This window comes from Oryctolagus cuniculus, chromosome 1 (genome assembly GCF_051225735.1).
Source record: "Oryctolagus cuniculus isolate XC-2025 breed Fujian yellow rabbit chromosome 1, ASM5122573v1, whole genome shotgun sequence".
NCBI classification, from domain to species: domain Eukaryota; kingdom Metazoa; phylum Chordata; class Mammalia; order Lagomorpha; family Leporidae; genus Oryctolagus; species Oryctolagus cuniculus.
The window spans coordinates 236,940,208-236,963,014 of record NC_142867.1 but is presented as its reverse complement, the minus strand read 5'-3'; the positions used below and the strand labels follow the sequence as shown (position 1 = coordinate 236,963,014).

General features: G+C 71.7%; 2 protein-coding genes across 9 annotated transcripts; both read right to left on the bottom strand.

Annotated features, from left to right (window-relative positions):
- Positions 1-52: 52 nt before the first annotated feature.
- SNAPC4 (small nuclear RNA activating complex polypeptide 4) lies at positions 53-15,177 on the bottom strand. Of its 5 annotated transcripts, none has more exons than XM_070058979.2 (24): positions 15,041-15,176; positions 14,316-14,431; positions 13,690-13,745; positions 12,144-12,308; positions 11,948-12,073; positions 11,631-11,709; positions 11,309-11,390; positions 10,574-10,678; positions 10,245-10,317; positions 9,475-9,639; positions 8,711-8,858; positions 8,505-8,611; positions 8,261-8,355; positions 6,334-6,428; positions 5,602-5,675; positions 4,960-5,373; positions 4,273-4,356; positions 3,938-4,181; positions 3,681-3,751; positions 3,349-3,459; positions 2,931-2,958; positions 1,055-2,508; positions 455-525; positions 53-210 (listed from the first exon to the last, which is right to left on the bottom strand). In XM_070058979.2, exons 2-23 carry the CDS (start codon positions 14,395-14,397, stop codon positions 457-459), a joined length of 3,927 nt encoding a protein of 1,308 aa, XP_069915080.1. In that variant the 5' UTR covers positions 14,398-14,431; positions 15,041-15,176; the 3' UTR covers positions 53-210; positions 455-456. The 5 variants fall into 5 exon arrangements, 4 of the variants coding, with proteins under 4 accessions (XP_069915080.1, XP_069915085.1, XP_069915095.1 ...); XM_070058984.2 differs by having other exon boundaries at positions 13,690-13,742; XM_070058994.2 differs by lacking the exon at positions 4,273-4,356.
- Positions 15,178-16,607: 1,430 nt separating this feature from the next.
- Positions 16,608-22,774, bottom strand: ENTR1 (endosome associated trafficking regulator 1). Of its 4 annotated transcripts, none has more exons than XM_070059111.2 (10): positions 22,555-22,774; positions 22,276-22,387; positions 20,689-20,754; positions 20,297-20,412; positions 19,574-19,990; positions 18,990-19,063; positions 18,769-18,880; positions 18,303-18,365; positions 17,928-18,067; positions 16,608-17,199 (listed from the first exon to the last, which is right to left on the bottom strand). In XM_070059111.2, the coding sequence occupies exons 2-10, from the start codon at positions 22,319-22,321 to the stop codon at positions 17,100-17,102; spliced, it is 1,134 nt and encodes a 377-aa protein (XP_069915212.1). In that variant the 5' UTR covers positions 22,322-22,387; positions 22,555-22,774; the 3' UTR covers positions 16,608-17,099. The 4 variants fall into 4 exon arrangements, with proteins under 4 accessions (XP_069915212.1, XP_069915201.1, XP_069915205.1 ...); XM_070059100.2 differs by having other exon boundaries at positions 22,276-22,425; positions 22,555-22,764; XM_070059104.2 differs by lacking the exon at positions 22,276-22,387 and having other exon boundaries at positions 22,555-22,764.
- Between the last annotated feature and the right edge of the window lie 33 nt (positions 22,775-22,807).

Here is a 22,807-nt window from a genome sequence, read left to right as displayed (position 1 = left end):
CTGCAGGGGCCACGGCACACAGCCAGGGTCTCAAGCCAACGAAACCACAAGAATCTGTCTTGTTTTTTAATTAAAAAAATAGAATAGTGATTTATTCCTTCAAGTACTCGGGTGTGCCCGCGGGGAGCTGTGCGCAGGCCTCCCCCGACGCAGGCAGAGGTCACAGGTGTCCTGGCGCCCAGCATCGCCCTGGCCTCTGGCGGCCTCTTCCTGCGGGTGGGGGGAAGTTCCCACTGCAACGGCAGCCCCCGAGGGCCCCAGGACAGCACTGCCGCCCCGGGACACCGGGTCCTCCCCCGCTCTGCCCTCTGCGCCCTGGAGTCGCAGCCATGGAGGGGACGTGGGCAGTGCGGCCACCGTCAGGTTAGCGTCGCTGCCCCGGAGGCCAGAGCGGCAGGACGGCCGTGCCAAGGCCCGAGGCACACGTGGGCTCCCGGCCCGGCCCCCGACTCACCCTCATCTCGGCTTCCGGGGGTGCCAGGAGTGCCGGGTCCTGAGCACATCGAGGCCATCGGGCGCAGAGCCCTGAAACGAGCCAGCCCGGGGCGGCTGAGACGCCAGCAGCTGCGCCATGTGCCCCAACCACACTCCAGGGACTTGGCCTGGGCTGGCTCACGTGGTGTGGGACCACCCCAGGCCTCCCCCCTCCCTCCCGTGGGGGGCTTCAGTCTCCTCAGAGCAGCCCCCGGCGCCCTGGCTGGCTCAGCTCAGGACACTGGCACCGCCCTCCTGGGCCCCGGCCTGACCCTGACCCGACAGGCCCGACAGGACGGGAGGCGACCTTACTGGGGGCTCCCTGGGGGCAGCTGCACCCTGCTCACCACACTTCCTGCCCCAGAGATGCGAGGAGGAAGTGGCGCCCGGGAGTGCCGGGGATGCGGCAGGGGCGGGTCCTGCCGGGAAGCACACACGGGGGGGGGGGGGGGGGGGGTCGGCGGCTGGGCCGCGGAGGCTCTGAGAATCGCGGCGGCAGCCCTCCTGCCTCGGCCCCACCAGGCCTGGCGGTCCTGGCTGTGGACAGGCAGGCGAGGGCCGAGGCCCCTGCTCGTCCTACCTGGACGAGGCTCGTGGCTGCCGGCGCCCCTGGGCCACTGCTCTCCTCGCCGCTCCGCCTGTGCCGGTGCACAAAGCGTAGCTCGCCCAGGTCCAGGTCCTCGTCCTCGCTCTCGGAGGCCCCCCTCGTGGCTGCCGACAGGGTGGTGCGGACGCCAGGGGGCGGCAGGGTGGCCAGGAGGGCAGGGAGGGTGAAGGTGGCCAGGAACCGCGTCTTCAGCAGCAGGTAGGCCGGGTTGTCCTGGAGCCGCCTCCCCACCAGCTGGAGCGAGGCCTGCAGGCTGCCCGGCCTGGGCTCCGCCGGGCCCTCGGCTGTGCCGCCGGCGGCCAGGGAGGCAGCCTTGTGCTCCAGGGCTGTCTTGTGCAGCAGCAGACGGGACAGCACGCGCAGGCTGCACAGGGTCGGGGGCTGGTAGGGCAGGCTGCACTGCAGGGGGCGCACACTCACCCCCTGCCGCCCCTTCAGCCAGGCCTGAGCGGCCACCTCGTTCTCACAGGAGAGCAGGCTCAGGTCCAGGGCCCCCTTCTCGGACCCGGGCCACGGAGGGGGCAGCTTCTCCAGTCCCAGCTGCCCTCCAGGACCTGGTGTCCCTGCTGGGTCGCTCCTGGGGCCAGTGTCGTTGGGAGTGGGCAGCTGGCTGGGCTGGGGGGACGCCCTGGGCACAGGAGTCTCTCCGGCTGCAGGGCTGCGGGGCAAAGGCAGCGTGGGAGGGGTCGAGGGGTCCGTCTCTGTGTCCTTGGTGGCTGGGGGCGGTGGAAGCCCCTGGGGCGTCCCTGCTGGCGTGGGGAGGTTGGCCAGGGGCGGCAGCTGCACAGGGAGCAGGCCCTGGGCGGTGAGCACCCAGGTGAGCGGCAGGGGGACGCTGGGCGCCACTTGGGGCGCACCGGCGTGCGTGCCCAGGGCTGGCGTCAGGCTGAGGGGCTGCACCGGCTGCAGAGCAGGGCTCGGGACCAGAGAGATGAAGGAGGGTGCCTCCGGCAGGCCTTGCCTCGGGGCCACGGTGGGAGCCTCACACTGTCCCACACCACTCAGCTGCCACCTGGCTGGGACCTGGCCGGGGCCCAGGGCAGGGGAGGCGCCGCTGGCCCCTGAGACAGCCAGAGCGAGGGGCAGGCCCTGCAGGGCCGGGGACCTCTCATCTGCTGTCCTGGCCTCCTGGCAGGGGGCCGCAGGGCCTGGGCTGGCTGACACAGAGACGGCGGGCCCCGAGGCCGGCGGCAGGACCACAGGCGAGACCAGCAGCCGCGGAGCCAGGGCCATGGCGGCCTTCTTGGCACGGGCTTCCCGCAGATGCTTCTCCCGCAGCAGCTCGGACACCGTCTTGGGCTTGGGCCGGGGGCCGCACTGGGGAGGGGTGAGGGAGGACGGGGCCTGTGGCGCGGGCAGCTGCGCACTCCTTCTGTGGCCGGCACCCCTGGCAGCTTGCGGCGGCGGCGGGTTTGGGAGGACGCAGCCTGTGGGGAGGGCAGCGCTCCCTGAGCTCCAGAGCCTGGCCAGGGCAGCCCCTCGGCACCGTCCCCTTGGCAGGAGGCGCCGCATGACGAGGGGGGCCCCACCCACGCAGCCCCAGGTCTCCCTGATCATGGCTCCCACCAGGGCGGCGGGCACCAGGCGGCCAGGCCCTGACCGGGCCGCCTTCAATCGGCTGCTCTCCCTTCTTCCGTGAGAAAGGGCCCCAGGCCTGGCCTGCTTCTGCGGGAGTCAGGGGCCAGGGGTCGCGAGCAGGAGCGGCCCTGGCTGCAGGCGGCCCTTCCCGCCGAGGTGCCAGGGCCGTGCTGGGCTGGCGGGGAGCCCAAGGAGTGCAGGCCCGCGTGCCAGGGGCCCGGGTGGCCCTGGGGTGCCCCACCACACGAGGACAGAAGCGTGGAAGCAGTACCTGGGGTGCTCTGGGTCTTCGGGGGTGCCTGGAGAAGGAGGGATCGGAGCGTCAGCCCTCAGGCACCTCAGGCCGGGCCCCTCTGCAGACCCAGACCGACCCCACCCCGAGCCTCCCGCCGGTCCTCGCGTGGGGACAGGCCGCAGGTGCTGGAGCCAGCCTCCCACGGGCCTGCAGAGCTGCGGCCGCAGCGGGGCTGGGTGGGGACTCCCGCCCCTCCCGACGCACCCTCGGGCTCATCCTGGGCCGCTCCTCAGACAAGCGACACCTGTGTCCTCCCTCCGAGGGGCCAGGCTCTTGGTGAGCTCTGAGCTCCTGACCGCCACCGGCTGAGAACTCACCGGGAGCCCACGCAGGGCTCCATGCACACACGCCTCCCTGGAGGGAGCGTGGCAGTGGGCAGGGCAGGGCGCGCTACCTGAGCCAGGTGTGGCGCCGGGTTCCGCCGGCCGGCCTGCGGCAGCACGGGCAGCTGGGCCTTGCGCTCCTCCACAACCTTCATGCAGCCGGCGGTGTCGATCTGGAGCAGCTGGGAGACGCGGGGGGGGGGGGGGGGGGCAGGACGTGAAGGGTCTGCTGGGCGGGAGACGGCTCTGCCCGTCTGCTTCAGGCCTCGGGGCAGCCCGGGCACGGCTCCCTCCCCTCCGCCCCCCCCACCCCTGCCCCCGATCTGGCTCACAGCAAAGGCCAGGGAAGGGGTGGTGTGGGGCCCACGCGAGTCGCAGGGAGACGCGGCCAGGGCGGGCTCACCTGGATGAGCAGGGCGAACACCGGCGTGCTGGGCAGGTGCCCGCGCCCCAGCTGCGCCCGGATGCGGTCGGCTGCGGTGGGCACACGGGAAAGCGTCAGCTGCACCCCCAGCAGCCACAAGGCACAGGTCCCTCCGGGCCGGCTCCCCGCCCCCGGCCGAGCCTGGCACGGCCACTGGGGGCACAGGGGAGGCCCCTCTCCGACACACCCCTCGTCCCCACCCGCCTCCCAGGGAGCTCCAGGGGCCCAGGCAGCACCTCGGGCCGGCACGGCGGCGGGCGGGGGCTGCGGGCAGGGCAGGGTGCCGCTGTCCACCCAGGGGGCCACAGCCAGCAGCAGCCTGCGCCTCAGGAGCCTCCGGTGCAGGGTGTGCCTCCGAGGCCGCTGCCCGTTCCGGAAAGTTCCACACCACAACCGCCGCAGGTGGGGTGCGGCCACGCCGTCACCAGGGCCGGGTGCTGGCGCTGAGCCGGGCAGGGGCGGCCGCCTCAGCTTCGCCTTCTGCAGGGGGAGAAAGGCACCTGAGCCCCAGGCCGGGCTGCTGCCACAGTGACCCCGCCCGCCCGGGCCGCCGCCGCGGGAGGGAGCTCACCAGCGAGCTGCTCCGGGCGGCCGTGTGCACCCTCAGCGCCCGCAGCACCGTCGCCAGGGGCGCGTCCGGCAGCTGCTCCCCACCCTGACGGAAGACCCCAGGGCTGGCGTGCGGCACACGGGCACCTCCCTGCCCCTCAGGGAGGGAGGAAGGGTGCGGTGGGCAGGCAGGGCCTCCCCAGGGAGGGAGGGAGGGGTCCCCGAGGCCTGGGTCCAGGCCAACACAGCCCTGCACAGGGAGGCTTCTGGTGTCACAAGGAATCCACGTGGCGTGGCAGCGTGGGGTGTGCCACGCCTGGCCGCGGCTCCCAGGAGGAAGGGCCGGCCCCGCCCACACCGTGCTCCGAGCTGCGCCTGCAGCCCCGGCCCAGGCCGCCAAGACTGAGCAGACCAGCTGGACGGAAGGGGATCAGGCCCCACGCGAAGACCCTGGGGGCTCCCGCTGCGGGGGGCCTGCACCCTCCCCCACTCCCGTCTGGGGGTCAGATGTCTGACACACCTTCAACCCCAAGTGCACCCTCGCTGAGCCGGGAAGTGGCTCTCCTATGCGAGCTTCAAGCAAGAGCTGGGAAAATGGAGGCCCCACTCGGCCAGCGCATGGGGCGTGCGGCTGGGCCACAGGCCAGAGCCCAGGCTGCCGTCCCCACCCCGTCACAGGGTAGCCGTGCGCCCACCCCCAGGGGCCTACCTTGCCCACTGCCTCCTCTGAGCTTGCAGGCTGAGGGTCTGCCGCCTCTGGGTGCCGGTCACCTCGCGGGACGGTGCTGTGGGTGCCAGCTGCCCTGCTGTCGGCCTGGGCACCACCGGCCGCCAGCTGTCCCATCCAGCCCCCGGCTGCCCCACCGCGAGGCTGGCCGGAGCTCTGCCTGGCAGGGACCCACAGGTCCACGGCCGGCACCACGTACTGCGGGGCCGGCGGCACCTGGCCGCGCCCCCGGGGCTCCTCCGGCTCTGCCTCCGAGTCCTCGCTGCCGCCGCCGCTGGTGCTGCCGGTGCCGCCGGTGCTGCCGGCGCTGTCGCTGCTGTCACTGCTGCTGGAGCTCCAGCGCACACTGCGCCGACGCGGCTGGCGCCGCTGCCGCTTCTGCGGGCGCTGCCGCTTCTGCGGGCGGGGAAGAGCCACCGGGGCCTCACCTGCCGTCTCCCAGGCCAGCCCTGGGGAGGCCCCACCAGGACACGGCCGGGGGACGGGGACAGCTGCTGACCGCGAGTCTCCCCTGGCCCACACCCAGCTGAAGGACGCCAAGGCCAGACACCGCACGTCCTTTCCCCCGCCACCCTCACTTCCCTCACCGCCCCCGGGACGCGGGTGCTGCGGCCTCCCTCTCACCATGATCTTCCACTTGCTCAGACACTGCGAGCCTGACCGGTGGGGCAGCTCAGACGCAATTTTTGCCCAGCGACCTACAAAACAAGACCTCCCTGGAACCTGCCCCGGGGACACGGCCTGCTGCCCACGGCCACGGCACGGGAAGGCTCTGCTGCCCCAGCACTGCCAGCAGGCCTCCTGCCACCCACGCGCTCCCGGGCAGTGGGCACCACGCGTGCTGGTGCCGTCTGGACGGCCAGCCTCTCAGGAGCGTCTGGCACACACACAGCCAGGCGGGCAGGCAGGGGCGCAGGGACGCGGGGCCCCTGGCCTCACACCCTCGGCGACCGGTGCTGCTGGCGGGGGGCCCAGGGCGCTGCTCTCAGAGGCAGCGTCCGGACTTGTGAGAGGCCCCTGCGCCCCGCTCCACAGCTGGGACTTCCTCAGGGAGACGTCAGGCCCACCAAGACTCAGCAGTGAGGCGCTCAGCCCACCCCGGCCCTCGGAGGCGGCGGGAACGGGGCGCCCGTCTCGGGAGCAGGCCACTGACCCACGTCGCGGTACAAGGCACGAGCAGGGGACGCACGAGAACGCTCCCGACGGCTCACGGGTTGGCACCCTGCTCGCGCAGCAAGAGGCTGACAGGATGACCGCCTGGTTTAAGACGCCCGCCCGGGGAGGAGAGGGCCGCGGCAGGCACTCCGGCGAGGTCAGCCACGCGTCTCCCCGCACACCTGCCTGGCTCGTACGTACCCACGCCGTGCTTCGCGATCAGCTGCATGAGCTGCTGCTCCTCGCGTGGACTCCAGCGCCCCTTCTTCAGGCTGGAGTGCAGCCTTCGGATGTACCTGCGGGGGCGCGGCGGCAGGTGACGGCCCGAGCCGCACGGGCTTCCTGGACGTGCTGCCAGGAGCGCCAGCCAAAGGAAAACCTCCCGGGCCCCGTCAACACCGAGGGCTTCTGTGCTTCAGAGACGCAGCGAGGCCCCCCCAGCCCGCGAGGGAGCCGCAGACCACGGGTCAGCCCAGGTCACACAGCCTGCTACCAGCAACCCCGCCCAGACCCAGCGCTGGTGCCGGCGCTGGCGCCGCAACCCTTAGCCCAGCTCCAGGCCCGGCCGCCCCACCCGGATCCAGCTCCCTGCTGGTGTGCCTGCGAGAGCAGAGGGCGGCCCAGCGCACGGGCCCTGTGCCCCGGCGGAGGCCAGCATGGACGCTGAGCTCGCTCCCGGCTTTGGCCTGGCCCAGCCCCAGCTGTCGCGGCCGCTTGGGGAGTGAGCCAGTGGGTGGGACGCTCTTTCTAACCCTGCCTTTCAGGTCAACAGATAGATCACACACAGAGGAGAGGCAGGCGCCAGCGAGCAGTGAGCCACGGGGAGCTGCAGCCCCGCAGGACAGCTGGGCTGAGTGGCCTGAGGGCTGAGCGTCGGCACACCGGGCCGCACAGCCACGCCCTGTAGGACGCGGACGGGCACAGTGACCACAGCCAGGCCTGTCAGGACGCAGACGGGCACAGTCACCACAGCCAGGCCTGTCAGGACGCGGACGGGCATGGTCACCACAGCCAGGCCTGTCAGGACGCGGATGGGCACGGTCGTTACTTCGTTCCTCTCAAGCTGAACGCGCCTCGGCTGGGTGGAAGGCCACATGCGCGTGCCGTTCTGCCCCGTTCTGCCCCTCGGGCTCCGCCACGAGGGCCGCCTGTCTGGGTAGCTGTCTCAGCTCCTCTGGAGCGGCCGCCGTCGCCCACAGGCTGCACTACCGTGCGCCACTGTCGGTATGTCCAGGCCTCCGCCCGCCCTATCCCGGCTCTTTGTTGTGGCTGTTGTCTCTAAACACGGGTTTATTTACTTAAAAGCCGAGTGAGATCCAGCTGCTGGCTCACTCCAGCCATGGCCACAACGCCCACAACGGCGTCCCACGAGCGGCAGGGCCCAAGCACTCGCGCCATCCTCTCTCCTCTCTCCCAGCGCACGGGCAGGGAGCCGGGCAGCAGAGGGGCGGCCGGCGCTCAGACACCGGCATCGCGGGCAGGGCTTCACGCATGCCGCAGTGCTGTGCCGTGGCTGAACATGGCAGGCGCCATGGGGCACCCGTGGTGCTGCGGGCACGGCTGCCTCCACGGCTTCCGGAAACACGCCCAGCCCTCGCCCATTTCTGAACTTGACTGTCTGCTCTGCTGGGGGTGACGTCCTAAAGCTGACGGTGGCGGGGCAGGCGTGTGGCTCAGCACGTTAAACCGCCACGAGGCAGACCTGCATCCCGTGCCGCGTGCCTGGTTCTGATCCAGCTTCCTGCTAGTGCCTCAGGTCCTCAGTCCCTGCCCCCACGTGGGAGGCCCGAGTGGACTCCTGCCCCGCCCGGCCCCGCCGGCCTGCAGGCACTGGGACCAGGAGGCAAGCTCCCGTCCATCCCTGCCGGCAACGGCGAGGATGGTGAGCACAGGAGCCCAGACAGCGCCGGCAGGAGACGTCTGCGGCTGGGCCCGGTCCTGTTCCCAGGGGACACGGAAGTCCGGGCAAACTGAGCCCTGCGGGGTCAGCCTGGGTACAAAGCCCCCGGGCCGCCCTCCTCCAACACATCACTCCCGGGCCACTGCCCCAGCCTGCCCTGCGGCCCACGAGGGAGCAAACCCAAGCCACACGCCCAGCCCCTCCCTCCTCCAGCCGTGTGCAACTCACCGGTCTCGGCACTGGGCATCGCTCCTACCTGGCACCTCTTGCCGGATTTTAAACCAGTTCTGCTCTCGGTGTTTGGCCACGGCCTGAAGCAACTTCTGCAGGAAACAGAGGCAGACGCGCCGCTGCTGGGGCTGGGCGTGGCGAGGGCTCCCCGGGCGCGGCGAGGGCTCCCCGGGCGTGGCGAGGGCTCCCCGGCTGCAGCGCGGCCGCAGGCTGGGGCGGCCTCCCGGGCCCGCACACGCACAGCGTCCTCCTCCGGGGCCCAGGAGCCCTTCTTCAGGCTGGGGTCCAAGCTCTTGGTCCAGCGGTAGATGAGCTGCATGGAGTCTCTGCCTTCCATGTAGTAGACAACTGGGGACAGAGGGCGGCGCTGGCCTCAGACCCCGCCCCGCCCCGCCCCGGGGCCCACGGCCCCGCCCGCTCCTGCCCGGGCCCCGAGGGCAGCCTCACTTCTGCGGTAGGGGATGTGGCTCCCGACGCGCATCTCCTGGACCAGCTGGGTGAGCAGCCGGTCCTCCTCGGCCGTCCACTCCTTGCGCTTCAGGGCTCTGCTGTGCTGCTGGAACGTCTGCAGGCACTGGAAGGCGCTGCGGCCCGTCTGCCCGCGCCCGGGAGACAAGCGGAGCTGGGGAGGGAGCCCTCGGGGACCCACGGGCGATGCCCTCCGCTAAGCCGCACTGCCGCCAGGCCCCCGTGCGGACACGGGGCACGTGCCACAGCAGCAAGGCACTGGCCCCGAGCGGCCAGGTCACTGCCGGCACTGCTCCGAGGACGGGCGCCTCCCGCCAGACCAGGTCGCGCCCTGCACATCCCGGCCTCTCCACACCCAGCTGCTGGCACCTCCTCCCGGCCCCACGTGCTGCTGTCCCCAGAGGGGAGCTCCGGGTTCCCGGGAAGGGCCCTGCCGGCCGCCCTGCCTGCGTCCCTCACACGTCCGCAGGCTGGACAGCTGACACTCAGCGAGCCCCTGGGCAAACTCGGCTTCACCTGAGCGGAGAGACCCTCTGCCAGGGCTGTGCTCCGGCAGGGGCCCCAGGCACCCGGCCTGCGAGAGACCGGGAAACCCAAGGGGCGCAAGGGAACCAGGGTGTGTGTGTGTGGGGGGGAGGCTCTGGTGACACCCGGCCGCTTCCCGGCCCCGCCCCACACCGCGAGGCCAGCCCGTGCCCGCCTGACCACCCCCTCGGCCTCCCCGGGCCCGGCCCCATCCTCACCCCCAGCTCCTCCGCGACCTTCTGCCACTCCAGGTGGCCGTGCGAGGCCGCGACGGCCCTCAGCCGCGCCACCTCCTCCGCGCTCCACTCCTGCTTGTTGATGCTCGGGTGCTCCGAGTTCTGCCAGAACTTGCGGACCTCCTCCGCGCTCCGGCCCCCTTCAAACTGCGCCAGGCACGCTCAGCCCCGCGGCCCCTTCAAACTGCGCCAGGCACGCTCAGCCCCGCTCAGCCCCGCGGCCCCTTCAAACTGCGCCAGGCACGCTCAGCCCCGCGGCCCCTTCAAACTGCGCCAGGCACGCTCAGCCCCGCTCAGCCCCGCGGCCCCTTCAAACTGCGCCAGGCACGCTCGGCCCCGCGGCCCCCTTCAAACTGCACCAGGCACGCTCAGCCCCGCGGCCCCTTCAAACTGCGCCAGGCACGCTCGGCCCCGCGGCCCCTTCAAACTGCGCCAGGCACGCTCGGCCCCGCGGCCCCTTCAAACTGCGCCAGGCACGCTCGGCCCCGCGGGCCGCCGCCCCCACCACCCCCGCTGCAAGTGGAGTCTACCCGGATCCCGCTCAAGAGGCGAAGCTGGGTGCGTGGAGACCACCGCCCGGGGAGGGGCCGGCCCGGCCCTGGAGACCACCCGCCCGAGGTGCCCGCCTGGGCGTGCTGGGCGTGCGCTGAAGCAGAGTGGTCGGGGGGCCCCGAGGGCAGAGCTCTGGCGCCGATCTGGCGCGGCAGGCCGTGGGGCAAGGCGCTGTGGCGGCTGGGCCCGGCCGCACTCACCGTGACGTTGGAGATCTTCTCCCAGTCGTGGCTGTCCAGCCTGCTGCCCAGAAGCACTTCCTCCGGGAGCTGGCTGGGAGGCCCAGGGCGGGGTCAGGCCCGGGCGCTGGCTCTCCCCGGACACCCCGCCCCTGCCCCCGGAGCCCCGCCCCCACCCCGACGCCCCACCCCTGCCCCCGGACGCCCCGCCCCCCCGGGCCCCTGCCCCCTGGAGCCCCGCCCCCGGACGCCCCGCCCCCCGGGCCCCTGCCCCCTGGAGCCCCGCCCCCGGACGCCCCGCCCCCCGGGCCCCTGCCCCCTGGACGCCCCGCCCCCGGACCCCTGCTCACTTGATGCGCTGGATCTCCCGCTCCGCCTCCTGGGCCTGCCTCTCCAGGGCCTGCCTCTCGGGCTCACCGGACACCTGGCTCTGTTTCTGGCGCAAGTACTCGAGCCTGTGAGGCAGGACGGAGCTGCGGGCGCTGTGCACGCCAGGGAGCCGAGACCCCACTTGCGTGGGCTGCCCCTGGCCCAGCGTCCTGCCTCCTCCCCAGTGGGGGGAGCAGAGAGCAGAGCCGTGTCGTGTGTGTGCCCCCCGACTCTCGGCCGCCAGGCCCAGACCCCTGCAGACACCCTAAGCCGTGCAGCATCGGAGCCCAGGGGCTCCCAAGCCCGCAGCTGCTGCTGCGTCGGCCAGAACAGGCCGGGAGGGGAGCCCAGCTCTCACTGCGGGGGCCACCTGAGCCGTGAACACGTGGCGGCCTTGGAGAGCCAGGTCCCGCGGCGACCCGAGACGCTACCTGCCCCAGCTGTGTCTGTCCCCTAGGCACCCGCCTCTGCCTGCAGGCCACCAGGAGGCCACGCGGGAGGGGGCACGGGCAGTCCAGGCCCTGCGACGCCCTTGGGTGTCCTCCGCGTCCCAGTGCCCTGGCTCCAGGAGGCACCGACACACACAGCGAGGCGGCGCGTGCAACACTGCCCTCAGCCCACATACAGAGCCCGGGGTCCCAGGGACACTGGCGGGACGCACTCCCAGGGCCCGGGACACGCGACCCACGCGACCCACGCGACCCTGTCAGACTCACTTTAGTAGCTTGGGCTGCAGCAGGCGCTGCAGGCGGTCGCTGACCACCGACTTCCTGAGCAGGGCTTTCTCCCAGCTCTTCCCTGGGGAGGGGAGCAAGGAAGCAGGGTCCGGGCACGCCCCCCCACGTGTCCACCACCACGCCCCAGGCTCCCAGAGCGAGTGGCCTCGGCCCAGCAGGCACAGCCCCACGGCAGCTGCTGGGGCCAGCGAGACGCGGCCTTTGCGTGTGGCGTGGTGACCTGGCGGCCAGCCAGCAGCCAGAGCCCGAGGGAGGCCTGAGAGCCGCGGCTGGCGGGGGCGGGGCCGGGGGCGGGGCTCACACTTGGTGACGAGGAGCTCCTCGAAGGTCTTGATGCCCTGCGTGGCCTTCTCCCGCGCGTCCTCGTTGGCAGGAGGCCCCTGTGAGAGCAGCGTCACCACGTGGACAGCGGCAGTGGCTGCCTGCCGGGCCAGCGCGGGGCCCTACCCCACACTGCTGCCACGTGGATGGAGGACACAGGACGGCTCAGTGACCCTGGGGCTGTAATGGGGGGACCACCCACAAGGCGCCTCACGGGGAAACACGCCCCAGGGGGCCGCTGCGCGGGGCGGAGACGGGGGCTGTGGTCCCCCCAGGACCCGGGCCCTGCCCACTCACCATGCCGGTGACCTTGTCCTTGAAGTAGGGCTTCATGAAGTGCCCGATGTACACGTTCTGCGGCAGGCCCCTGCTGCCTCTCGCCCGCGGGCCCTTGGAGCCAGCCAGCAGCCACAGGATCTCCTCCTGGCAACGACAGCGCCGGTGTGGGTCCGGGGCTCAGCGCGGCGGCTCGGGCGTGGGCGGCGCTGCCTACCTGCTGCTCCCGGTTCTGGGCCAGCAGCAGCCCCAGCTCGGCCAGCTTCTCCCGGACGACCTCCTGGTAGACCATGTTCAGCTGCAGGCAGGTCTCCGGGTCTTCGGGGAGGGCTCTGTCCGCGGGCTCGTCCTCGTTGTCGCTCGCTTCACCCCACCTCTCCTCCTGGCAGGAGCCGAACACCGCCGTGAGGGGCCAGACAGCAAGGCCGTGCCCGTCCTGGGGCCCCGGCTCACGTCTGGTCCGGGGGCAGTGGCCGCTCTGGCCCGAGACCACCAAGAAGTGGCTTTGCGGGCAGCACGTGCACGCAAGGAGCCGGCCGTGTGGGGGGAGGGGCACCTGGGCATGGCTCCTGGCCGGCCTGGCGTCCAAGCAGCCACTGCCCGTCTCTGCCGATCGCCAGATCTGTGCTCGCCCACAAGCCGCGTTAGCACCGTGCCCAAGGCCACGGCCAGGAACACCCACAGCAGTCAGACCGCGGCCTGGACGGGAGCCCCGCCGCTCCTGCTCCACCGTCCACGTTTGCAGAGCTCGGAGACAGGGTCCTCCACCCGCTGGCTCACTCCCCAAATGGCCACAACGGTCAGAACTGGGCCAGGCTGGAGCCAGGAGCCAGGAGCTTCTTCCAGGTCTCCCGCGCGGGTGCAGGGGCCCACACGCTCGGGCCGCCCTCTGGAGCAGGGTCGGAAGCGGAGCGGCCGGGACTTGAACCGGTGCCCGGTGGCGGCCGGCGCTGCAGATGGCCACCTCTTCAGCTGCCCCGCTCCTGCTCCACCCATGCCGCCTCCCTGCCCGCCCTGCGGAGCAGCCAACGACGGCTGCAGAGTGCGCGTCTCGCTGCCCCCGTGGGAAACCCAGACGGAGCCCCCGGGTCCAGCCCAGCTGTCCCGGTGGTTTGGGGAGTGAACCTCACACAGAACACCTTTCTCTCTCCCCCTCAAATGAACAAATAAATAAGCAAACTTTGGGAAAAACAAAGACGGCCACTAGGAGGCGCCCCAAACAAGCTCCACAGGGAAACCGGAATTCTGCAAAGCAGCTTACGAACGTTTCCCAAAAAAAAAATCCAAAAAAACAAAAAAGCAGGAACCGGCGCTGTGGCGAAGCGGGTAAAGCCACCGCCTGCAGTGCCGGCATCCCCTATGGGCGCCGGTTTGAGTCCCGGCTGCTCCTCTTCTGGTCCAGCTCTGTGCTGTGGCCTGGGAAGGCAGTGGAGGAGGCCCGAGTCCTGCGTGGGAGGCCCCGAGGAAGCTCCTGCCTTCAGATGGGCGCAGCTCTGGCCGTTGCGGCCATCTGGGCAGTGACCCAGCGGATGGAAGGCCTGCCTCTCTCTCTGCCTCTCCTCTCTACCTTCAAATAAATAAATAATTACACGCAGCCCGGCGGCGCCCGCTTCTGGGGCGGCTTCAGCTTCAAGGAGACGCTGTCCAGTGCCTCGTTTTTTTAGCGAAGGTGCAGCCAAGCGACAGGGGCTCAAGGGCTCCCTCCCCCACCCCCGCGGGGAGGCGGCGCCAGGCCCCGCACAGCCGGGTCGGGCCAGGGTTACCGAGAGCGGGGAGCCGCACATGTCCACGTCGCAGTCTTCGTCGGGCAGCGAGTCTGCTGGAGACGGAGCGCACAGAGCCGTGAGCAGCCCGGGCACGGCCGCGGGGCCCCGGGGGAGGCGCGTGGGCTGCGCGTGCTGAGAGCCTCCGGGGGCACCTCGCCAGGGGCGCGCCCCTCCCCCAGGAGGGCTGGGCGGGGCACACGGCGGGGTGGGGGGCGGCACTGCCAGAACTCGCTGGGCTACGAGGGGCCGGGTCTCCTTCCGGGCCACAACCAGGGACGGCCCGACCAGGCGGGACGCGCCCCACGGGGACTGCAGCTAATCGGCACGGGCACCCGGACAAGAGACAGAAGCCTGCTCCAGCGCCGAGCCCGGGCCCAACTGGACAGCGCCCGCCGAGCGGGGGTGGGGGGTGGGGGCTGCCGGGGAGCCCAGGGGGACGCGGGCAGGAGCACGACGCCGGCCAGGCCCACGCGCTCCCGAGGGCCTGAGCCCGCGGCCAGGCGGCAGCTGGCACCAGCGGCAGGGTCGCGGTGCTGGCGCTCTGGCTAATGGCCAGGGCGTAACCACACAGCCGGGAGGACCTAGGGCAGCCCTGGCTGTCCGAGCCGCCCCAGGGGACTCACCTGCTTCGGCGGCCCCCGAGGCCTGCGGCGGAGCGCGGGGGCCCCCGGGCTCCGACAGCCTTGCCAGCGCCTCCACCTCCATCTCTCGCGTCGCCGTCCGCGGCTCCTGCCTGCCTCTAGCACAGGGGCGGGGAGCTGCGCGCCGCGGCCGAGCCGACGCCCTGGGCCGCGGCGCCCGGTCCCGGTGGGCACTCTTCCCAACGCAGCTCCCCGCTACCGCGCCCGGAGAGGCAGCCGGGGCGGCCCGCGTGCAGGAGGAGAACGGGGCTCGGGGCGCCAGCCTGGCCCAGCGCTGGGTCCCGGGGCCGCCCGGGGAAGCAGCCGGCAGATGCGAGCTCCCCCTCGGCCTCTCACAGACAAGCCTAGAGCCGGGGTGCGCCCGCCCCCGCCCCGACGCCCCCCGGGGCCCAGCCCCGGCGGAGCCCCTGCATCTGCAGCGCCACAGCCCCCCGAGCCAGGGCGGAAGCACACCGCGGGGCCCGGCGCCCGGTCCCGGCACCTCCGGAGGCCTGCGTGGACGCTGCCTCCGCCCTGCGTCTCCACATCCCCGGGCCGACCCGCAGCGGTGAGCGGCCCGTCCCGCGGCCGGCGTCCAGCGGGGCCCCCGGCCTCCCAGCCCCTGCAGGGACGGCGGCACGCCGGGCCGCGGTGACAGCCGCCCCCAGCCCGCGGCGGGGACAGCGCGCAGCCCCGCACGCCAACACCGCAGCCACAGCCTCACTTACCTTCGCGGCCCGCACGGTCGCCCTGACGACCGCAGAGCGGCGCTTCCCGCACCCCCGGAACTCAAGCGCCGCGCGCAGGAAGTCCCGCCCCCCGGAGCCCACCGCCGGAAGTCCCGCCTCCCGCGACCCGGGGCACGCCGCCGGAAGTCCCGCCTCCCGCGACCGGGGCACGCCGGGACCGCCGGAAGGCGTGCTCGCTGGGCGCCGGCGCTGCGCTGCGTGGTCTGGCTGACCGGGATGGCCCCGATGGCGGGGGTCGGGCGCCCGGCCGCTGCGCTGAGGACTGTGACTCGGGGTTCGGGTGAGCCGCGCGGGAGCGTCAGGACCTCCAAGGGCCGGCCTGGGGGCGGGGCTTGGGCGCAGGTGCGACGGCGGAGACCCCACCCGGCCGCCGGCGAGAGCCTGGACGCCCCTTCCGAGGCCACCCGCGCAGCCGCACCGCGGCGCTGGCACGAGCCTGCCGTGCCTGCCCCTGAGCTCGGGGACACCCGCCGCGGCCTCCTGGGTGCTGCGGCGCCCGCGTCAGGGGCTGGGAGCCCTGGACATGGGGCGGGGCCCGCCGGCAGAGCCGAGGGCGGCCCCCGGGTCCGCGTCCTGTGCGGACGCCTTTGGCGCGGGTTCAGCCACTGGCTGGGGCTCCCGCACCCGCGCGGTCCTGGCCGCGTGCTGCCGCGCCAGCTCCTGCCGATGCAGCCGCGGAGGCAGCGGGTGGCGATGGCCCAGGGGCTGGGATCCTGCCACCCCCGTGGGAGGCCAGGGTGGAGCTCCTGGCTGGGGCCCGGCCATTCATGGCAAGAACCAGCAGATCCATCTCCCTGCCGTTCGATAAGTCGATCTTAAAACCCGGAACCACCTGCGTGTGCACCCTGCTCCGTGCCCCACCCAGCCCACCCCCCGGGGCGGCCACCCCGTGCCCCAGGAGCAGGGGCCCAGCCTGGCGATCCGCTGCCCCCCCCCCACTCCTAAACCGCTCTCCAGCAGAGCTGGTCCCGCGCCAGGCCGCCCCTGCTGCGCTCTCCATGGGTGGAGCGCAGGCTGCTCTGGAGGGGGGGGGTCCCCCAACGGCGACCCAAGTTCAGAGGGGCTGGCGGCATAGACGCGGCTTGGGAACTCAGTGCATCATCTCAGGGCGAGCCCGAGCTAGAGCCCCGTGTGCGCTCAGGTGACCCCGTGCTAGAGCCCCGCGTGTGCTCAGGGACAACCCCGTGCTAGAGCCCCGCGTGTGCTCAGGGATGACCCCGTGTGTGCTCAGGGATGACCCAAAGCTAGAGCCCCGTGTGTGCTCAGGGATGACCCCGTGTGTGCTCTCTGGTGACCCCGTGCTAGAGCCCCGCGTGTGCTCTCGGGTGACCCCGTGCTAGAACCCTGCCATCTGTTGGCCCCAGGACGTGCTGGTTGCTGCCATTGGGCCCGTGACCCGCCAGGCTCAGGGCCAGCGCCGTCACCCGTGAGGACAGGACCGGGCAGGACAGGACAGACGCGTGCCCAGCACTGCCGCGGCCGAGTTAGAACAAACAGCAGTGAGCGAACTTCAGGGTTTATTGGAACAGAAAGCTGTCAGCAGGAATGAGGTGGGAGAAGGAGATTTATTTTAGAAAACAACTTCACGTAAACAGCAGAGGGGTGTAGTGACGTCACCCCCGCCCCCCCCGCGCGGGAGGGCGGCAGAAGGCAGCCGGGGGGGGGGGGGGGGGGTGCCCGGGAGCGGCCCGACCCCCAGTCCCTGAGAAGCCGCGTCCCAGCCGCTGGGCGCTGCGGGGGTGGACTGTGGCCCAGCCGGGCAGGGCCGAGAAAGGCACGGCGCGGCCGACCGTCCGCTCGGGGACGCTCAGGCCGGCTTAGGGCTTACGCTCTGGGCTAGGAACGGAGACGCGTCACAGAACCGCGGTTTTCGTGTTTAGTAAGTTTTAAAAAATCACTGGCCTTACAAAAACGTCTTCCAATGGCTCATCAGAACCCGCGTGGAGAACGGCGAGACCGGCGGCAGCCGCTCCTCCCGCGGCCGTGACGGGCCTCTGCCCTGGGCGAGGGCTCCTGCGCCGGCTGTGGCCCGGGCTTCTCAAAGGCTCTCGTCCTCGTCCTTAACTTCTGAAATCCGGTCTATGGACTTCAGGATTTCGGCAACCAGGTTCAGCGTTTCGGCTCCGGAAACGAGCTGCCTACAACGGAGACCAGGGTCTCAGGAGCTGCCGCCGCCTCCGGGCACCGAAGCCACGGCGGGCGTGGGAGGGCGCGAGCCTCGAGCCAGTGCTGCCCCTGCGCCCGCGTGAGCCCCGAGGCTGAGGCCTGGAGGAGCCGGCTCTGCCCCTCAGCCTATCAGAGAAAAATAAAAGTCTCCTGGGAAAAAGGACGAAGTTCGACTGGCTCAGGGCGCGTTCCTGCCCCGGCCGAGAGTGGGCGTCGGCGCCCTGGAAGTGCCCGTGGCACGGCCGGCACCGATGGGCACGGCAGAGATCCTGCTTGGAGCGCGGCTCCTCCCGGAGCTGGCGTGGGCCGGGTCCTCAGGCGCCGGGGCCGGCACCGTTGGCGGACCAGCCTCCGATCCGCCCCGGTGCCCGCTGGCCAGGCAGTACACCAAGGGCCTTACGCAGCGCAGCGCGGGCCTCAGTGCAGCGCAGACCCCGCGTCCCGTCCTGGGCTGCCCGGGCGCCGGTCGCGGCTCCAGCTTCCTGTCCACAGGCAGTGAGGGCGCGAGTGCGTGGGCCCCTGCCAGCGACGTCGGGCACCGGGTTGGGTTCTGGGCTCCTGGCTTTGGCCTGGCCCAGCCCTGGTGTTGCGGCCTCCGCCTTTCAGATGAAAGTTACCCGAAGTGCGCGTCTGTGGAGTCGCGGGCTGACGGGACGCCTCCCCCTCCCTTCCCCTCCCCCCTCCCCTCCCGCGTGCTCACTTGATGGACGCGTGTGCGCTGTTGATGACCACGCGGAGGTTCTGCAGGGCCACGTCCGTGTTCTGCTTCACCACTGTCAGGCTGGCGCCCTGGCCCGACCGGAGCGCCTCGTTCTCCCGCCTGAAGCTGGACACCTGGGCCTGGAGGGACGGGCAGCAGCCTGTGAGCGCTCCGGGGCCGAGCAGCGGGCGCGGCAGCTGGGACCCCACCCCCGGCCGCGCCCAGGGACGCGTGCCCCCAGCCCCGGCCCGAGTGGACTCCTGGTTCCATTCTGCTGGGGAGGCAGAGGCCCCACCCTGGCCGCACGAGCGGGCAGCCCGGCTCCCCGAGGTGACCCCGTGGGGGAAAGTGAGCCCTGCAGGCGTCTCCCGTTACCTGCAGCAAGCTCACTTCCTGCTTCAACTTCACGACGCTGTTCTCTGCCTTCACGGCCCGCTTCTGTCACCCAACAGACAGACATCACCTACCACTGAAGGACGCTTGCCTGGCGCAGGCCACAGGCCGCCACCATCAGACGGGCCCGCACGGGGCCTGTGCCCTCACTGGCCATGCCCCAGGCAGACCACAACGGCAACGCCAAGGCCACTGGTGCACCTGGAGTACCACGTGCTCCTGAGCACAGCGCCTCTGACCCTCGTCAGCTGCAGGGTCTCTCCCCAGGCCCCCCGACTGACCGTCATCAACTCCAGGGCCTCCCCGCCCCCCACTGACCGTCAGTTCCAGGGTCTCCCCCCTGCCCCCCCGGGCCCCGCCCCGTGCTGTCATCAACTCCAGGGCCTCCCAGCTGACCGTCATCAGCCCCAGGGCCTCCCCGCCCCCCAGGCCTCCCCCCCCCACTGACCGTCATCAGCTCCAGGCTCTGCTCCACCTGCTGCACCACCGACTCCAGGTCGTGGAAGTCGCTCTCCTCCTTGGCCATCTTTGCCTCCAGCTTCCGCTCGAGCGTCCGCACCCTGTTCCGGGACGGACCAGGCGGCAGTGACTCACTGGCCGCCTCGAGGCTGCCGTCCACAGGCGTCCGCTGACTGGGGGGCAGCGCGCCCTCGCCGGGGGCGTACATACATTTCCGTCTGAGTCTCAGAGAAGCTCTGAACCTCACTCAGCTTCCTCCTGAGCTTCGAGTTTTCCTCCTTCAGCTGCAGAGAGAAGACGCGCGTCAGACGGCTCCGCGCCGCCGCCCTCGGCCCCCCGCTTCCGTGAGCTGGAAGGGAGGGGCACGTTCAGCCGGGGCTCTCACCACCGCTCACCCCCAGAGGCTGCCGCCCCGGCTGGGCCTCCCCACGGGTGGCAGGGCCCAAGCACGTGCGCCGCCCCTGCTGCTCCCAGGGAGCTACGGGGCGCGGAGCCGGGCCTCGCGGCCAGGCACGCCGAGACGGGACGCGCTGTGCCGCACCAGACACCGCCGCCCTGCAGCCTCCCGGTGGACAGCAACGTCCACGCGCTTGTACGCTGCGCATGGCCCCGAGTCAGAGCAGCGGCTTTCCCAGCGAGCTACCCCGGGACGGCGGCCGAGGGCCTCGGCTCTCCACCTCGTGGCTAAGACAGGCGCAGCGCCCAACTCCTGCGCCGAGACTCACGGACAGGTGAAAACCACACAGGCTGCCCTCGGGGACGAGCCCGGCTGCCGCCGCCCCGTCCACACTTACAGCTTCATAACTTATCTGCAGCGTCCGCAGGTGCCTGTCTCCCAGGGACTCTCCGTGAGCCGCAAAGTCCGTGCCGGGACTCCCTGGTGGCGATGTCGGGGAGACCCGAGAGTCCGTGTCGCTCAAGGCCCACGTGGGCAAAGACTCGGGCGCGGCCAGCTCCGACGGGGCGGAGAAGAAGGAGAGGTAGGTGCCGCAGGGCGACGCGCCGGCCGAGACCCTGGAGGAGTGGCTCTGCTCCGCCGTGGACGGCAGGTAGGCCGCGCTCCACCCGTCGTCCTCGTCCTCATCCTCCTCCAGCAGGTCGCCAGCCCCCGTCGGGTCCTCGAAGAACGGCTGCTGATAGTCCAGGCCGTACCCCAGTGTCTGGGGGGCGGGGGCCTCATGGCCAAATCCCAGCGTGCGCCTCGAGGCCTCCTGCAGAGACAGCGCGGCAAAGCGTGTGGCTGCTTTCTGTCTTCTGGTCTGACCTGGAGCTCACAGAGCGAGATGGCCCTGTCTGGTCCCCAGAGCACAAAGCAAGCCAGCCTCGTCCAGTCTCCAGACCCAGAGCCAGATGGCCCCGTCCGGTCCCCAGACCCAGAGCGAGCCGGCCCCGTCCCGCCTGCAGCCGGAGCCCAGCGGCCCCTGAGCCCCACTGCACGCACCCCACGCGCCCGCAGGCCTCCCCAAGTGAGCGCTGTGGAGGAGCAGGGCCCCGCGGGCTCCACGCCGCGGCCGCACCTTCGGGCAGGCTCTGCTGGCACCCGCGTCCTCCCCGGAGAGGCCGAGGCTCTTGGTTTTCAGGAACTCTTTGAAGGAGAACGGGTTTGTCTCTTCGGGGTCGCCCAGCTTGTCGTCTGGAATGAGGGGGGACGGGGCGTCCATCGGAAGGGGTCCCGCCACTCACCTCTCCCCAGAGCGCGACCCCCGCGGGCCACCGCGGCTCGGGGTATGGGACGGGCAGGCGGGGGCCCACGGCTCTGCTTCTCGGTTCCTCTGGGCGCCCCCACTCCACACACACCCAGAGCGAAGTGCTGTCACTCAACCCGGCCAGTGCGCAGAGCTCCGCCCCCGCCCCGCCCCGCCCCCTCCCCCTGCAGCCCGAGAAAGTGAAGGTGACGGAGCCACTCTACCTCCGAGGTGCGCCTGGCGGGCTCCCGGGGGGCCGTGCTCACTCTTCCCCCTTCCCCAGCCGAAATCTGCAAAGAGACACCGTCACCCCACCACGGCCACAGCAGAGACACCGTCACCCCACCACGGCCACGGCAGAGACACCGTCACCCCACCACGGCCACGGCAGAGACACCGTCACCCCACCACGGCCACGGCAGAGACACCGTCACCCCACCACGGCCACAGCAGAGACACCGTCACCCCACCATGGCCAAGGCAGACACCGTCACCCCAACACGGCCACGAGACACTGTCACCCCAACATGGCCACGAGACAGTGTCACCCCACCACAGCCACAGTGGACACCGTCACCCCACCATGGCCAAGGCAGACACCATCACCCCACCACGGCCACGAGACACCATCACCCCACCACGGCCACGAGACACCGTCACCCCACCATGGCCAAGGCAGACACCGTCACCCCAACACGGCCACGAGACACTGTCACCCCGCCATGGCCACAAGACACCGTCACCCCGCCATGGCCACGAGACACCGTCACCCCACCATGGCCATGAGACACTGTCACCCCACCACGGCCACAGCAGATACTGTCACCCCAACATGGCCACAAGACACCGTCACCCGGCCACAACACACCGTCAGCCAGCCACGGCCAAAGCAAAGAGTCACCGTCACCCCACCATGGCCATGAGACACTGTCACCCCACCACGGCCACAGCAGATACTGTCACCCCAACATGGCCACAAGACACCATCACCCGGCCACAACACACCGTCAGCCAGCCACGGCCAAAGCAAAGAGTCACCGTCACCCCACCCCAGCCACGGCAAAGACACTGTCACCCCACCACGGCAAACAGAAACAGTCACCCTACCATGGCCACAAACACCATCACCCCACCACAGTCATAACAGAGACACCGTCACCCCACCATGTCCACGGCAGAGACGCCGTCACCCCACCACGGCCACGGCAAAGAGACACCGTCACCCCACCGCGGCCACGGCAGAGACACCGTCACCCCACCACATCCACGGCAGAGACGCCGTCACCCCACCACAGCCACGGCAGACACCGTCACCCCACCACGGCAGAGACACCGTCAGCCCACCACGGCCACGGCAGAGACACCGTCAGCCCACCACAGTCATAACAGAGACACCGTCACCCCACCATGTCCACGGCAGAGACACCGTCACCCCACCACGTCCACGGCAGAGACGCCGTCACCCCACCACGTCCACGGCAGAGACGCCGTCACCCCACCATGGTCATGGCAAAGAGACGCCGTCACCCCACCGCGGGCATGGAGGTCCTCACTGCCTGGAGTCCGGGAAGGCCGCCGACCCCCGCGGCAGGTGCACCTGTCCGTCCACCTCACCACAGCTGCCTGGGCCCCGAGCCAGGCACGGCCCACGGAGACCCGCTGCCCCACGCCCCGTGCTAGGACGGGCACTGGCACCCCTGGGCGGGAGCTGTCTGTGCGGGGCAGCTCCTGGCGGGCGGGCGCACGCTTCCGGCCGGGGCGGCGAGGGCGCGGGAACCCTCGGCTTCCCTGCGGCGGCGCCCTCGGCTCACCTGTATCTCCCACCGAAGCCAGCACCGGGCTGGGCACATAGCACATAACCGTCGGCCGAATGCCGAGGAAGTGCGGGTCCGGCTCCCTGCCATGGGGGCGCTCACAGTCTAGCTGGGGGAGACAAGACCGGCGCTCATAGAACGCGGGAGCTGGAAGCGACAATGGAACGACTTTACCGCGGGCCGCGCCGGGCACCTGCGCGCCGGGCAGGTCCGTGCGGGCGCCCCGCCCCCGCCCCCGGCCCGCCCCGGCCCTTCCCGGGCCCCCGGCCCCCTCACCGTCGGGAATGACCAGGCTCCGGGCCCGGGACAACGGGGGCGCGCCCGGGCGGCGCTGGTAGCCCGACATGGCCGCGGGCCCGGCGCGGCTGGCCCGGCCTAGCGCGGCAGCAGCGGCCCCATGGCCCCGGCCCCCGCGCGCCGCGGCCCCCGGCGTCCGCCGCCGCCGCCGCCGCCGCCGCCGCCGCTCGTCCGAGGCTTTCCCCACCGCTTCCGCCCCGGCACCGGAAGCGCGCGCCGCGGGGGCGGGGCG